At 40.2% G+C, this 17,541-nt stretch overlaps 1 protein-coding gene across 1 annotated transcript in view; it reads left to right on the plus strand.

The window, feature by feature from the left end:
- The window catches only part of KCNK2 (potassium two pore domain channel subfamily K member 2), a 314,492-nt gene that overhangs the window by 21,596 nt on the left and 275,355 nt on the right, over positions 1 to 17,541 (plus strand). The window contains exon 2 of the mRNA XM_053712494.1: positions 7,212 to 7,522. Coding sequence (XP_053568469.1) covers positions 7,212 to 7,522 — 311 coding nt within the window. The remainder of the gene's footprint in view (positions 1 to 7,211; positions 7,523 to 17,541) is intronic.

A 17,541-nucleotide genomic window follows, 5' to 3' on the forward strand; every position in this document is an offset into this window, starting at 1 on the left:
CAGAGTTGCTAAAGAAAGATGTTGCCTGGCTATGGGGACCTTCACAGGAAGAATCTTTTGTGCAGGTCAAGTCCCTACTGGGGGGTTCTACGACCCAAAAAGACTGTGGTTAGTGCTGATGCGAGCAGTTATGGGTTAGGGGCCGTACTCCTGCAGTTGAATGAGAACAAACTACAGCTCAATGCCTACTGTTCCCGTACACTGACAGCTGCTGAGTCGAAATACACCCAAATTGAGAAAGAGTGCCTGGCTGCAGTTTGGGCCTGTGAGTGCTTCCAGCGTTACCTAGTGGGTTTAGAGAAATTTAGTCTGGAGACTGACCATAAACCGCTAGTCCCTCTAATCAACTCCTATGATATTGACAAAACACCCCTAAGATGCCAGAGACTTCTGATGAGGCTGCTCAGGTTCAATGTTCAGGCAGTGCATGTGCCAGGGCAACAACTGGTAGTGGCAGATACACTTTCCAGCCTCCCGCTGGCTTCTGCTGAAGAATCTTCAATGGAATCAGATGTGAAAGTGTATGTAGATTCAGTTCCAAATCCATTTTGTCAGGAAAGCTAGAGCAAATAAGAAAGGAGAGATATTTAGATACTGACCTTCAAGAAGTTATTAAGTACATAAAAGAAGGTTGGCCCGAGAGCCGGGCAGCCTGGATGTCTTTAAGTTCTTACCAGTCAGAAAGGTTGCAGCTCATGGAGCTGGATGGGTTGGTGCTGTTCCAGGACCGCATTGTTATTCCTGTTAGCATGCGGCAGGTGATGTTAAGCAGGATTCATGATGGCTACTTGGGCATTACAAAGTGCAGAGAAAGGGCAGCTACGGCAGTATGGTGGCCTTGGATCAGTTCCACCATTGCAAGCCATGTGTCAAAATGTGCCTTTTGCCGGGAACGCCAGCCTTCTCAGAGAAGGGAGCCCTTAATTTTCACTCCGCTGCCTGCAGGCCCCTGGCAGAAAATAGCTGCTGATTTCTGCGAACTGCACGGGAAGAAGTACCTAGTCATGATTGACTACTATTCCAGGTTTGGAGATTGCACCCTTGAATGAGATCACAAGTCAAGCCGTTATAACTCGTCTCAAGAGCTTGTTTGCCAGGTGGGGCATACCAATGGAGTTAGTGAGTGATAACGGAATGCAGTTTGTTTCCATGGAGTTCAGTTCTTTCAGCAGTGAATATGATTTTGTCCATTCTATGTCAAGTCCACATTACCCGCAGGCCAATGGAATGGCTAAAAGGGCAGTTCAAACAACAAAGTTCATTTTGAAGCAATCCGAGCCGTACCTAGCCCTCTTGGCCTATAGGGTGACTCCCATTCAAGCCACGGGTTTTAGCCCAGCACAGCTGATGCTAGGATGTCAGATTTGCACCACTTTACCCTCTGTGGGTGTCTTCAAGCCAACTAGCTAAATTTCTTGGGACGAGGTCCTTAGGAGGGATGAAGAGGCTAAAAGGGGCTATCATTTCTTCTACGACAGGAAACACTTTGTGAGGCCCTTGCAGGAGCTGAATGTGGGGCAAAGTGTCAGAGTTAAACTGGATGATGAGAAGAAATGGAAGATGCCTGCTATGGTAATTGGACGCTCTCCAGAACCAAGGTCTTATGTAGTCCTTACTGATGGAGGGACAGTCACACGTCGAAATCGAAAACATCTTCAGCCAGTACCTGAGAGTTTGGGACTGGATGCCTCAGTACCACTGCCGGTGGGATCCCCTGTTTTAAGAGGGGTGCCTTCCCCTCAGCAAGATCATAGCGGGGATACTTCTTTGCTTCCAGCAGACTCTTAGTGGAAGGGTGGTGAAACTTCCAGCCCAATATCGGGATTAGCACTAGTTAGAGCAGTGACCGGAAGTATGGGCAGAATAATCCCATGGTCACTGTGGACTAGGGTAGTCTACCCCTATGTTCAAGTCAGGATTGTTTTTCATGTTATTTATATATATATATATATATATATATATATATTCTCTTTAATTTATTTGTTGTATACTAAACAAAACTATTTCTGTATGCTTCTTGTATACCTTGTTATTTGATGTATTCAAAGAAAAAAAAATGTATGCTTTGTCCTTTGAAAAGGGGGAAGATGTGAGGAGAGTGGGAAGTGTCATCACCGGATGGGGGCGTGGTTTAGGGCCGTTACTGTCTATGTCGCAGTTACCAAGTTAGATGTGTTGTACAAGCTGTTTACTTCTATGCTCTGCAATAAAATAGCGTTGTACCTTCTATCCTGTGTCCTGACTCTCATGACAGGCGGGTTAGCACACGTATTAGAAGTTGAAAGTAAGTTGTTGGCGCACGTGTGAAACTCAATGTTCTAAATTTAGGACTTCAAGTATTGTTACTACGTTATCTTCTCCAAATAGACTTCAACACAGCAAGCTTTAAAAAAAACAACTAACACTTATTGCTCTTACACTAACACAACACCATGTTAGACCTACATCGCTAAACCCTAAGGTAGCTATGAATACTTTACATTCCAGTGTTCTTTACATAGAAAAAATTGCCTTTTTATTTTTAATTCATATTTATATTTCTATCTATATCTTATTATGTATTTGTAATCTATATATCTTTACCTATATAACCATATGAATATATACAGGTTATAGATATACACACACACACACACACACATATATATATATATATATATATATATATATATATATATATATATATATATATATATATATATATATATATATATATATATATGAATATATATTTAAATTACAAAGATAATTTTCTACTATGTGAAGAACACTTGAATTAAAAATAGTTGCATTAAATAAACAATAAAAAAACATTATAAAATATTAAAATTGATAAAAAAAAATGATTTTTCAGGTTTTAAGATGTTTGAGTGGAAAAGGTTCCAAAGTATATATATATATATATATATATATATATGATACAGTCTGTTGTGTGATTAAACACAGGCAGGCTAATCAGTGTATAACCAGACCTGAGCAATGCAGCCATTTTTTAAAGGAACAAGATCTAGCTGCCACTTCCCTTAGCTGCAGAAAAATGCAAGTAAAAAAACGTTTTTCTACTTTAAACTTAGTTTGATGATGATACAGTCTGTTGTGTGATTTTGTTTTTGTTCATTAAACTTAGATTGATGATGATACAGTCTGTGTTTGTGTGATTATTTTATTAGGTGCGGTTTAGCAAATGTTTTTGTTTATTAAACTTAGTTTGATGATGCTACAATCTATTTTATTAGGTTCATAATGCCGTTTAGCATTTAAAGTTTTCATTTCAAAGCTTTAAAAATAATGTATTAGGTGTTACTTATGTCAATTTTGAGAGGGGCCTGGAACATAACTCCCTCACTTCCCATTGACTTACATTATAAACTGTGTTTCAATTTACAACGGTTTCGATTTACAACCATTCCTTCTGGAACCTAACCCCGGCGTAAACTGAGGGCTACCTGTATATATATATATATATATATATATATATATATACTGTATATATATATATATATATATACATACATACATGTGTATATATTTAATATACCCTATACCTTTTAACTTTTTTACTTTCAACTTGTAATACTTGCACAAGTAAGCTCAGTCTTGATACTTGTAAATCTAGCCCTAGGCTGGCAATATTAATCATGAGTTTTCTGATGGAAAAATTCTGATTTGAACTCACTATTTTCTTACGCACTTTGGAATTTTTTTTATAGAAGCCTTAATAAGATTAATTCATTTATTTTGTGTTGAAGAGAAGACAATGGGGAATATATATCAAAGTGCGAGCGGACATGATACGATGGAGCATATCATGTTCGCTGCACATCGATAAATCCCGACAGAATAAGCTGTCGGCATTTATCATTGCACAAGCAGTTCTTGTGAACTGCTTGTGCAATACCGCCCCCTGCAGATTTGTAGCCAATCTGCGGCTTGCAGGGGGTGTCAGTCAACCCGATCGTATTTGATCGGGTTGACTTCTGTCCACCGCCTCAGAGCAGGCGGACAAGTTATGGAGCAGCGGTCTTTAGCGGTCATCACGCACCCATGGCTGCCACCAGTGTGCCGTCAGGGAGAGAAAGGCAAGATGGCCAGTAGGAGCACTCTATAAGTTGGTGGTAAAGTGCACTGACTGTCCAGAAGACTTTGCCATCTCTTCCTTGAACACAGCAATGTAGGGTTGGTATAGTGAGGGGAATATGCTCCTGCTGAAAGTGGTGCATAAAGGGAGGTGGCAGTGTGGAACACCTGCTTCCATCAACTGCTTGCAAGGCTCCCCTTCCAGCATTGCGAATGGCGCATCACTGAAAGCTACCTGTCAACCTATTAGATGGGACATCCCCCTAGAGTGAAACCCCCCTAAAATCCTCTATGGTGGGCTTAACACGTCATTGTAATGTTGATAGTGTTACCTATCTCGGTTGACTTCCATCAATACTGTTTCCCCTGTCCTGACTACTAGTGCTGCTCCTAGAAGATGTTAGTTAATCCTGGAGCTGGTAAGCATCCCCTACACTTTCCCATGGCTAACGTCTTTGCCACACAATTTGCACTTAGGAAGGTAGCCATTTCTGATGCTAACAAAGTATTCCCACATCTTTGAGCCTTGTGAAGAAGTTGCTTCCTCTGCTTGCCCTTCTACAACTGTTGATGTCTCTTTGCCGGGACTTTGAGATATAGCAAGGCTAATTCTTTCTGCCCTCCCTTGAACACTGTTGGTGGTGGAGGTGGTAGTTTTGGCAGCAGTGGTGGAACGTCCAGTGACTCTACTACTGACAGAGATTGTACTACTAGCGGAACTGGCAACATGGATAGTGGATGAGGTTGTTGCAGAAACTTGCTGTTCCACTACAGGGGAACAGCAAGGAATTAAGAATATAGGTATTTGAAGCATTCCTAATGCATCTTCGCTTTAGCACAGTCGATCAGGTTAGCCCTCAAGTGATATCTGAAAATGCTTTCTTTTGGAATTAGCATGGTAGCAATACCCTAAGTCCTGAAGTTAGCGCAACTGAGTCTATCGCCCTCGTGCCAACTTTCTACTTTTAACTTGTAATACCTGCTCAAGCACACTCACACACACACACACACACACTGGGCCTATGAAATTAAAGGCTTACTAAAGTCAAAATTAAACATTTACTATTTAGCTAGCAATCCTATTAAGGTTGTGTAAAAGTTTACAGTGTATGTATGCATGTATGCATGTATATATATATATATATATATATATATATATATATATATATATATATATATATATATATATATATATATTCTGAGATTGGCTGATGGCTTTCACATGATACAGGGGGCAAGGAAATGGAAGGACATTTTGATATTTGCCAGAAAAAAAAACTGCTCATATGGAATTTTGAGCATTATTGCATTTTATTTTTTTGATTGTGCATTTGTTCCTATTAACATACAGCATATTATGTATCACATTGTATTGACATACAGTATATTATGTATTACATGGTATTGACAAAAAGTATATTATAAATCACATTGTATATACAGACAGTATATTATGTATCACATTGTATTGACATACAGTATATTATGTATCACATTGTATTGACATACAGTATATTATTTATCACGTTGTATTGACAAACAGTATATCATGTATCACATTGTATATACATACAGTATATTATGTATCTCATTATATATATATATATACAGGTGGCCCTCGTTTTACAACGGTTCAATTTACACTGTTTCAGAATAACAACCTTTTTTTCCAGTCATGGGACTGCTATTGAAAAGCATTGAGAAGCAGTGCATTGATTAAAATAGCTAGTAAGTGGAGCTGTCCGCTTGTAATTAATCAGTTTAACCAGACCTGAGCTATCGAGCAGATTTCAAAGGAACAAGATCTTCCTGTCTATAAATCAGTCCAGATTGGAATGCATAGAAAGAACTGTTTGCAGAAAAATGCAAGTGAAGTCTGTGTTGTGTGATAATTTTATTAGGTTTATAATGCTGTTTAGCAAATGTTTTTGTTCATTTAACTTAGTTTAATTATATATTCTGTGTTGTGTGATTATTTTATCAGGTTTATAATGCTGTTTAGCATTCAAAGTCTTTGTTTCAAAGCTTTAAAAATAATGTATTAGGTGTTACTTATGACAATTTTGAGAGGGGCCTGGAACCTATCTCCCTCACTTCCCATTGACTTATATTATAAACTGTGTTTCAATTTACAACGGTTTCGATTTACAACCATTCCTTCCGGAACCTAACCCCGGCGTAAACTGAGGGCTACCTGTATATATATATATACAGTATATTATGTATCACATTGTATATACATACAGTATATTATGTCTCACAATGTATATACATGGGGTCAATTTATGTGATGTAGCGTATCATGTCCACCGCACATTGATAAATGCACCAGCAGTTCCTGTGACCTGCTGGTGCAATGCAGCCCCCTGCAGATTTGTGGCCAATCAGCCTCTAGCAGGGGGTGTCAATCAACCCGATCTTTAGACCGCTGCTTTATAACTTCTGTTTCCCGTGATCCTGAAGGCTCGCCAGAAACACAGAGTATCAAGCTCTGTATGTAGCTTGATAAATTGACCCCATACAGTATATAATGTATCACATTGTATGGAATAACATACGGTATATTATGTATCACATTGTATATACATACAGTATAATATGTATCACATTATATTGACATACAGTATTTTATGTATCACATTGTATTGACATACAGTATATTATGTATCACATTGTATTGACATACAGTATTTTATGTATCACATTGTATTGACATACAGTATATTATGTATCACATTGTATTGACATACAGTATATTATGTATCACATTGTATTGACATACAGTATTTTATGTATCACATTGTATTGACATACAGTATATTATGTATCACATTGTATTGACATACAGTATTTTATGTATCACATTATATATACATACAGAATATTATGTATTACAATGTATTGATATACAGTATATTATGTATCATGGTGTATATACATACAGTATATTATGTATCACATTGTATATACATACAGTATTTTATGTATCACATTGTATTGACATACAGTATATTATGTATCACATTGTATTGACATACACTATATTATTTTATGATAAGTTCAACTTGCCTTTTTCTTTTAGTTTAAAGCTTAAGGAATTTTAAAATATGTTTTTTTTTGTTTGTTTGTTTCAGTGGCGGCACCTGATTTACTGGATCCTAAATCAGCCACTCAGAACTCGAAGCCAAGGCTATCATTTTCTACAAAGCCTACTGCACTGTCTACCCGTGAAGGAAGGGACCTATCATTGAATGTAATGAAATGGAAAACTGTATCAACGGTTTTTCTGGTGGTGGTTTTATATTTAATAGTTGGAGCTACAGTATTCAAAGCATTGGAGCAACCCTATGAAAGTTCACAAAGAACTACTATCATAATGCAAAAGCATAATTTTGTTTCAGAACACTCTTGCGTGAATGCGACAGAACTGGATGAACTAATTCAGGTAATTTTACAAATAGCTGCTATTTAAAAAAAAATATGGACTCAAATTTAGAACCCTGAGTATCTTCTTGTGTAATTAGTTTTAACATAAAGACCCAAGCCAGAGGGCTACATTTAAATACAGATTATTTTTAGAAGACATTGAATCTATTCACAATGCCCACATATTTTTTTTCTGTAATGTAGACATCCCCCTCATTTTCATATGCATTTTATATATATATATTTTTTTTTCTGTAGCGTGGGGCCTCGTCCTTCCCTCTCCCTTCCAATACTTTTTTGTTGGCCATAGTGTAGGAAGCCCTTCCTCTCCCTTCTCCCTCCTCCATTGGGCCCCCCAATTGCCGCACTCCTTCCCTCCCACTAGCACCAACAAATGTTCATTTACAGACAGTGACACAGACAGTATTACTGTCTGTAATGATTGGGCAATCTGGCTTCATATGGTAATGGTACATGATTAGTGCTTCTTATAGTAATGGAGAACAATTAGTGTTCCATTACAATATGAAGGCAGATGCCTGAAGACCACAAACAGCAAGTCTCAGTGGTCACTTTACAACCAAGACTGCATGGGCTTCCAACATGTTATGTGGTGTGCTAGTTGGATTGGGCAAAGAGGTTAATGTAGGTTTTATTTTTATGAGAGAATAAAAGCTTTACAATTTGCAGTCTACTATGTTTAATCCCTTAAGGACGGCAACATACCCTTTATGTCAGCCACCTAGAGCACTTCCAGGAGTGTAGGAGCATGTAGAAATAGTGCAGTCTTGCTGCTGTTGGCCAGACCTGCACTCCTAAAACCCTGGAAGTGCAAGGATCAGTCAGCGTAATATTTTTATGTGTTTTTTTCTTTGGACCCCAATGTAGTGAGAACAAAAATAAAGGTCAGTTTTAAACATAATATGCTGGAATTTCATTTTTATATTTAGGATTCATTGGAAGTGGCAAATCTAAGATTACTTGCCTGTAATAATTGTAAGTGTTGTCTTCTACTTTGTCATTCTGTAAATTAGAATATAAGCTTCATAAAGCAAATTGATTGATTACATTATCTGAACTCTACAGGGAGTGCAGAATTATTAGGCAAGTTGTATTTTTGAGAATTAATTTTATTATTGAACAACAACCATGTTCTCAATGAACCCAAAAAACTCATTAATATCAAAGCTGAATAGTTTTGGAAGTAGTTTTTAGTTTGTTTTTAGCTATAGCTATTTTAGGGGGATATCTGTGTGTGCAGGTGACTATTACTGTGCATAATTATTAGGCAACTTAACAAAAAACAAATATATACCCATTTCAATTATTTATTTTTACCAGTGAAACCAATATAACATCTCAACATTCACAAATATACATTTCTGACATTCAAAAACAAAACAAAAACAAATCAGTGACCAATATAGCCACCTTTCTTTGCAAGGACACTCAAAAGCCTGCCATCCATGGATTCTGTCAGTGTTTTGATCTGTTCGCCATCAACATTGCGTGCAGCAGCAACCACAGCCTCCCAGACACTGTTCAGAGAGGTGTACTGTTTTCCCTCCTTGTAAATCTCACATTTGATGATGGACCACAGGTTCTCAATGGGGTTCAGATCAGGTGAACAAGGAGGCCATGTCATTAGATTTTCTTCTTTTATACCCTTTCTTGCCAGCCACGCTGTGGAGTACTTGGACGCGTGTGATGGAGCATTGTCCTGCATGAAAATCATGTTTTTCTTGAAGGATGCAGACTTCTTCCTGTACCACTGCTTGAAGAAGGTGTCTTCCAGAAACTGGCAGTAGGACTGGGAGTTGAGCTTGACTCCATCCTCAACCCGAAAAGGCCCCACAAGCTCATCTTTGATGATACCAGCCCAAACCAGTACTCCACCTCCACCTTGCTGGCGTCTGAGTCGGACTGGAGCTCTCTGCCCTTTACCAATCCAGCCACGGGCCCATCCATCTGGCCCATCAAGACTCACTCTCATTTCATCAGTCCATAAAAACTTAGAAAAATCAGTATTGAGATATTTCTTGGCCCAGTCTTGACGTTTCAGCTTGTGTGTCTTGTTCAGTGGTGGTCGTCTTTCAGCCTTTCTTACCTTGGCCATGTCTCTGAGTATTGCACACCTTGTGCTTTTGGGCACTCCAGTGATGTTGCAGCTCTGAAATATGGCCAAACTGATGGCAAGTGGCATCTTGGCAGCTGCACGCTTGACTTTTCTCAGTTCATGGGCAGTTATTTTTGCACCTTGGTTTTTCCACACGCTTCTTGCGACCCTGTTGACTATTTTGAATGAAACGCTTGATTGTTCGATGATCACGCTTCAGAAGCTTTGCAATTTTAAGAGTGCTGCATCCCTCTGCAAGATATCTCACTATTTTTGACTTTTCTGAGCCTGTCAAGTCCTTCTTTTGACCCATTTTGCCAAAGGAAAGGAAGTTGCCTAATAATTATGCACACCTGATATAGGGTGTTGATGTCATTAGACCACACCCCTTCTCATTACAGAGATGCACATCACCTAATATGCTTAATTGGTAGTAGGCTTTCGAGCCTATACAGCTTGGAGTAAGACAACATGCATAAAGAGGATGATGTGGTCAAAATACCCATTTGCCTAATAATTCTGCACACAGTGTATATATATTGCTTGTGCAATTTTTAAATATTTGCACAAATTTTTTTAAAAATTACAACATTACTTCTATTATATAATTTGATTAATTCTCTTGAAAAGCATAGATAGGTAGGTTTACAGAGTGGCAATGCACTACTGGCAGCTAGCTGCTGATTGGTAGCTACACATATAGTCATGGCCAAAAATATTGGCACCCATGCATTTCTGTCAGATAATGCATCACTTCGCCTAGAAAGTTGTTGTAATTACAAATGTTAAGGCATTCTCATGTTTATTTCTTTTGTTTGTATTGGTATGACACAAAAAAGTGGAGAAAAAATACCAAATCTGACACATTCTACGCAAAACTCCAATAAACTGAAAATAGACTCGACAAAACTTTTGTCACCCTCAATTTAATATTTGGTAGCACACCCCTTGGAAAAAATAACTGGAATCAATTGCTTCCTGTAACTATCAATGAGTTTCTTACACCTCTCTACTGGAATTTGGACCACTCTTCTTTCGCCAACTGCTCCAGGTCTCTCAGATTGGAACGGTTCCTTTACCCAAATGCTGTTTTGAGATCTCTCCACAGATGCTCTATGGGATTGAGATCTGGACTCATTGCTGGTCAGTTCAGTGCTCTCCAGCACTTTGTCTTAAAGCATTTCTGTGTGCTTTTTTATGTGTGCTTTGGGTCATTGTCCTGCTTACCCACACCCTTTGATGGAGACCCATTTTTATAACACTGGGCCCTACCATTGCACCACAAAATTCATTGGTAGTCTTAAGATTTCATAATGCCATGCACTCAGTCAAGACATCCAGTGCCTGAAGCAGCAAAGCAACCCCAAAACATCAGTGAATCTCTATCATGTTTGACTGTAGGGACTGTATTCTTTTCTTTAAAAGCCTCATTTCTTTTTCCGAAAACAGTAGAATGATGGGCTTTACCAAAAACCAGTAATTTTGTTTCTTTGTCCACAGAACATTCTCCCAAAAGGATTTTGGCTTCCTCAGCTACGTTTTGGCAAACTCCAATCTGGCTTTTTTATGTTTCTGTGTCAGCAGTGGGGTCCTCCTGGGTCTCCTACCATAGCGCGCCTTTTCATTCAGATGGCGATGTACAGTACGAGCTGACACATTTGTACCCTGTGCCTGAAAGTCATCTTGAATTTGTCTGGAAGTTTAATGAGGTTCTTTATCCACCATTTGAACAATCCTTTGTTGCAATCTTTGATCAATTTTTTTTCTTTCATTCACTTCCAGGGAGATTAGCTACAGTGCCATGGGCTGTAAACTTCTTGACAATGTTGCACACAGTGAACACATGAACATTAAGATCTCTGGAGATGGACTTGTAACCTTGAGATTGTCTGTGTTTTTCCACAATTTTTGTTCTCAAATCCTCAGACAAGTTCTTTGCTGTTCTTTTTCTTAACCATGCTCAGAGTGGCACACGGAGACACACACTAGAAAGGTTGAGTACATTTTTCACCATTTTAACTGGTTGCCGGTGTGATTTCTGTACTGTCAGCACCTGTTAATTGATACAGGTGACTTTAATTACAAATTCACAAACTTGGAATGCAATTATCTCTTACAATTTTGAGAAGGTGCCAATAATTTTGTCCATTCCATTTATAGAGTTTTGCGTGGAATGTGTCAGATTTGTCTTTTTTTCTCCACTTTTTTGTGTCAAACCAATTCAAACAAAATAAATAAACATTAGGACGCCTAAACATTTATAAATGCAACTATTTTCTGAGTGAAGTGGTGCATTATCTGACAGAAATGTAGGGGTGCCAATATTTTTGGCCATGACTGTATATACATACCTCTTGTGTTCAGCTAGCTCCCAGAAGCATATTGCTGATCTTTCTGCAAAGGATCATATACAAAGTAACAAGTTCTCTAGTTCCTCAAGTAAAAAAGACCTTTATTAGTAATCCATCATGAGTCAAATAATCAACAGCAACGTTTCAGGCCTAGCTCAGCCATTCCTGAGCTAGGCCCGAAATGTTGCTGTTGATTATTTGACCCATGATGCAATACTAATAAAGGTATTTTTACTTGAGGAGCTGGAGGACTTTGTTACTTTGTATATGGCTATTTGAGACTAGGTAAGTCTCCTCTGTGCACTCCTATAACAAGTGCTGTTCCTATTTGTGATTTCATTTCAACAAAGAATAACATGAAAATAGAGCAAATTTGAGAATAAATTGAAAAGTTGTTTAAAATTGTATGTTTTATCAGAATTATGGAATACATTTCTTAGGTTTCATGTTTCTTTAAAGAAGTGGGTAACTTTAGGTAGCCTTCAAAGGTATCATAAACACCTTGAGCTTTTTATATAAAATGTTGAGTTATGTATAATGAAACAACTTTGCAGGATACTTTCATGATTTATTTAGCTCTTAAAAATTGTGATTTTTTGTAACATACCTATTCCTAATTGGCTTTAGCTGAAAACTGCTGCAAACCAATGCATTTTATAATAACACATACGACCAAGACTACACTTATGTCTGCAGACTAAGGGCCTGGTATTGAAAACCTCCCTGCCCAGGTGAGATATTCTCTTTGGCACGGAAAGGCCCTTAAAAACATTTAGAAATTCAAATTTTATCTTGATAAATGTTTGTTGCTATGTAGTGTTCTTTATGTGAAACTCCTACATTACAATACAAGGTCTAAAACAAGATTTAGCTTGATTTCTCTCCATGAGGTTTTGAATATCAGGTCCTAAAGCACAGTTTAGCTTCTTAAAATAAGGCAAACAGTGAGTGGAGTTTGGCTAAAGAATGTTAATTTGTTTTAGACTTATCTGATATGTTATTTCAGAGCAACTCAACAGAAATATCTTGTAATTACAAGGTGCTTACTGTCCCTTTAATCTATTCTAGAATATAAGTAAAGTCAGGCCTGCCCTTTAAGTAGGGCGAGAGGGGCACCCATCCAGTGCTCTGCGCTTTAGGGGTCCTCACACCTTCAGGGGTGAGAATATGAGAAGGTGCAATGTATATCCTGTATTTTGTAAGGAAGTGTTTATGGTATCAGGAGGTGTAATATATACTGTTATTTTCATATATATTTATATGTTACACTAAATGTTGGGAGAGGGCACAGGGCATACAGGAGCAGGAGTAAAAGAGCGCTGGGCTGTGGGACCCCGCAAATTTGTCTTGCCCAGGGCCCCGCAAATGCTAATGGTGCCCCTGGGTAAATCAATCATGTTCATTCTCTTTGATCAACTTTACATGTTTGCACGTTTTTTTCCCAGTTGTGTTTGCCATGTGCTGCTGGCAGCAATTTTACTCACCTCTCTTCCTGACTATGGTGCATTGTGGAGGATGCTGCTCATTTCCTGCACTTTCTTTTATGGCCAGACTGGTGTGCATCATCCATGTGAGACAGGATGCAGTCTCAGAATTGTGATGTCATCACTTATTATTTAAAGGGCCTCTGTTCAGTATGCTTTGCCTTTGCGTTGTCTCAGACCTGTTTGTGAGCGTTCCTGTGTATTACCTGGCTGCCTGGCGTCCTTCCTGGTTCCTGATCCCTGCCTTGTTCCTGACTCTGCTGTTTTCCTTGTTCCTGATTCTGGCTCGTCTGACTATTCGCTTTGGCTCCTGACTCGGCTCGTCTGACTACCAGCTCTGGTTTTGACTCCTGGCTTGTTATTTGACTTGAGGACTTTTTATTATTTTTTGCTATTAATAAAGGTGTGATTATTTTTGCACTTCTTGTCTCAGTTTGATTCCTGGCACCCTGATATTACGCAAAGGCCATGAATCCTGATGCTGCTAATTATCTACCTTTACCTGACATAATTTCCTGGATGGATGTACAGGATCACCGCTTGGATCAATTTGCACTAGCCCTGCAAACCCTGCTGACTTTCACTGCACATTTGGACCAAAGTGTCCCGCAAGTTATGGCTGCTCCTGTTTCTGCTGCTGCACCTATACCTACTAGGAGCATGTCCGGTTCTGCACCTCTACCTCAGCGATATGGAGGCCATCCTATTCAGTGCAGAGGGTTTTTGAACCAAGTGGGCATTTATTTTGAGATGTTACCTTAGGCGTTTCCCTCTGACAGAGCTAAGGTGGGATTTCTCATTTTGTTACTCTCTGACACAGCTCTTGCCTGAGCTAATCCCTTGTGGGAGACTAATAAACCTGTGATTTCAAATTACCCTGAATTTGTGGCCTCCTTTCGAAGGGTATTTGATGTCCCGGCTCGCTTCTCTTCTGCTGCTAAACGACTCATGTCCATTCAGCAAGGTACAAGATCTGTTGCTCAGTATGCTATTGAGTTCCGTACACTTGCCGCAGAGGTAGGTTGGAACAATGAAGCCCTTGTTGCCGCCTTCTTTCATGGACTCTCTAATGCGATTAAAGACGAAGTTGCTGCCAGAGATTTACCAGAGGATCTAGGGGCATTGGTGTCTTTTTTGATCCTAATTGACATCAGACTCAGAGAGAGGCCTTCTTTCAAGGAGCGCTTGCGGAATCCTCCTGTTCTGCTGTCTCCTACGTGTTCGTTCCCACCCATGCCTCCCTCTCCTCCCATGTCTCCTGGTCCCGAGTCACCAGGTACTGCTGAGCCGATGCAGTTGGAATTCACGCGTCTCTCCGCAGCAGAGAGGGCCTTTAGGAGGAGGAAGTGGCTCTGCCTCTATTGTAAGTTACTGGGCCACCTTTTAAAGTCTTGTCCTACACAGCCGGGAAACGCTCACACCTAAGGTCCTGTCGGGGGCAGATCTTTGGTGGTTTATCCTCATCTCGTTAGGATTAAGGAGCGTTCCGAATAGAAAACAGCATTTAACACCAGGAGTTGGTATTATGAGTATCTTGTAATGCACTTTGGCCTATGTAATGCTCCTGCTGTTTTTCAGGAATTTATTAATGATGTCCTATGAGATATGTTGCAACAGTGTGTTGTGGTGTACTTAGATGACATCCTCATACACTCACCCACACTTAAGGCTCATCGTTCTGATGTTACACGGGTTCTTCAGAGACTACGTGATAATGGCCTGTTTTATAAACTTGAGAAATGTGAACCAGGTGGGCATTTATTTTCAGATGTTACCTTAGGCGTTTCCCTCTGACAGAGCTAAGGTGGGATTTCTCATTTTGTTACTCTTGCCTGAGCTAATCCCTTGTGGGAGACTAATAAACCTGTGATTTCAAATTACCCTGAATTCGTGGCCTCCTTTCAAAGGGTATTTGATGTCCCGGCTCGCTTCTCTTCTGCTGCTAAACGACTTATGTCCATTCAGCAAGGTACAAGATCTGTTGCTCAGTATGCTATTGAGTTCCGTACACTTGCCGCAGAGGTAGGTTGGAACAATGAAGCCCTTGTTGCCGCCTTCTTTCATGGACTCTCTAATGCGATTAAAGACGAAGTTGCTGCCAGAGATTTACCAGAGGATCTAGAGGCATTGGTGTCTTTTTTGATCCTAATTGACATCAGACTCAGAGAGAGGCCTTCTTTCAAGGAGCGCTTGCGGAAGCCTCCTGTTCTGCTGTCTCCTACGTGTTCGTTCCCACCATGCCTCCCTCTCCTCCCATGTCTCCTGGTCCCGAGTCACCAGGTACTGCTGAGCCAATGCAGTTGGGATTCACGCGTCTCTCTGCAGCAGAGAGGGCCTTTAGGAGGAGGAAGTGGCTCTGCCTCTATTGTAAGTTACAGGGCCACCTTTTAAAGTCTTGTCCTACACAGCCGGGAAACGCTCACACCTAAGGTCCTGTCGGGGGCAGATCTTTGGTGGTTTATCCTCATCCCTGAAACCGCGTAAGGAGAAACCTTTGGTCATGGTTGTCCTTTCCTGGGTGGACTCCTCCATAGTCACTCAGGCTCTTGTTGACTCCGGTGCTCTGGGCTATTTCATTGACAGTGCTTTTGTATCAAAGCACTCCATTCCTGTTTTGCCTCAGTCTGTTACACTTGCTATTGAGGCCATTGATGGCAGGCCCCTTCAGCCCGCACTCGTTACTCACGAAACTGCTCCGTTGTCCATGGCTGTTGGGGCTCTCCATTTTGAAACCCTCCAGTTACAGGTGACAAACTCTCTGCATTTTCCAGTTATTCCTGGCTCCAAAAGCACAATCTCAGTCTCGACTGGCACAGGTCCGAAATTTTGTCCTGGTCCCCGCAATGTATTTCCACTTGTCTTCGGAAACCAGTTAAAGTCTTGAGCATTTCTTCGCTATATCAATTGCCAGAGGAGTACCGAGAGTTCCTAGACGTGTTTGACAAGGTTCGTGCTGGTACGTTGCCTCCTCACCAGTCTTACAATTGTGCCATAGACCTGCAACCCAGAGCCATTCCTCCTCGGGGCTGGATGTACCCTCTGTCTGTTGCAGAGAATTGTGCTATGGAGGAGTATGTTGCCGATGCTCTCTCTCTGGGGGATCATCCGCAAATCCTGCTCTCCTGCAGGGGCTGTCTTCTTCTTTGTGAAGAAAAAGGGTGGCAAGTTAAGACCATGTATCGATTATAGGGGTCTTAATCGTCTTACCATTAAGAATGCTTACCCTATTCCGCTCATTACGGAACTCTTTGACCGTCTCAAGGGAGCTACGGTCTAAACTTGATTTGAGAGGAGTGTACAATCTCGTTAGGATTAAGGAGCGTTCTGAATGGAAAACAGCATTTAACACCAGGAGGGGGTATTATGAGTATCTTGTAATGCCCTTTGGCCTATGTAATGCTCCTGCTGTTTTTCAGGAATTTATTAATGATGTCCTACGAGATATGTTGCAACAGTGTGTTGTGGTGTACTTAGATGACATCCTCATACACTCACCCACACTTAAGGCTCATCGTTCTGATGTTACACGGGTTCTTCAGAGACTACGTGATAATGGCCTGTTTTATAAACTTGAGAAATGTGAGTTCCATCAGACTCAAGTAACCTTCCTAGGTTATGTTATCTCTGTTGCAGGGTTCTCCATGGATCCTGACAAGTTATCTGCAGTTCTGCAGTGGCCTCGCCCAGTTGGTCTTCAGTCTATTCAACGTTTTTTGGGGTTTGCCAATTACTATAGAAAGTTTATTAAAAACTTTTCTTCTTTGGTCAAACATATCACAGACATGACCCGTAAAGAGAATGATCCACTCCATTGGTCACCTACTGCCATTAAGGCCTTTGATAGTCTTAAGACTGCCTTTGCTGCCACTCCAGTTCTGGCTCATCCTAACCCTGTCCTCAACGTCCTACGCCAGATGGTTCCTTGCATACGTGTGGTTTCTTCTCTAAGAAATTGTCTCCAGTTGAGTGCAATTATGAAATTGGCGACAGGTAATTACTGGCCATAATTTTGGCACTTAAGGAATGGAGGCATCGTCTCGAGGGTACTAGCGTGCCAGTGCTCATTCTTACTGACCACAAGAATTTA

Source organism: Bombina bombina, chromosome 4 (genome assembly GCF_027579735.1).
Source record: "Bombina bombina isolate aBomBom1 chromosome 4, aBomBom1.pri, whole genome shotgun sequence".
In the NCBI taxonomy this organism is placed as follows: domain Eukaryota; kingdom Metazoa; phylum Chordata; class Amphibia; order Anura; family Bombinatoridae; genus Bombina; species Bombina bombina.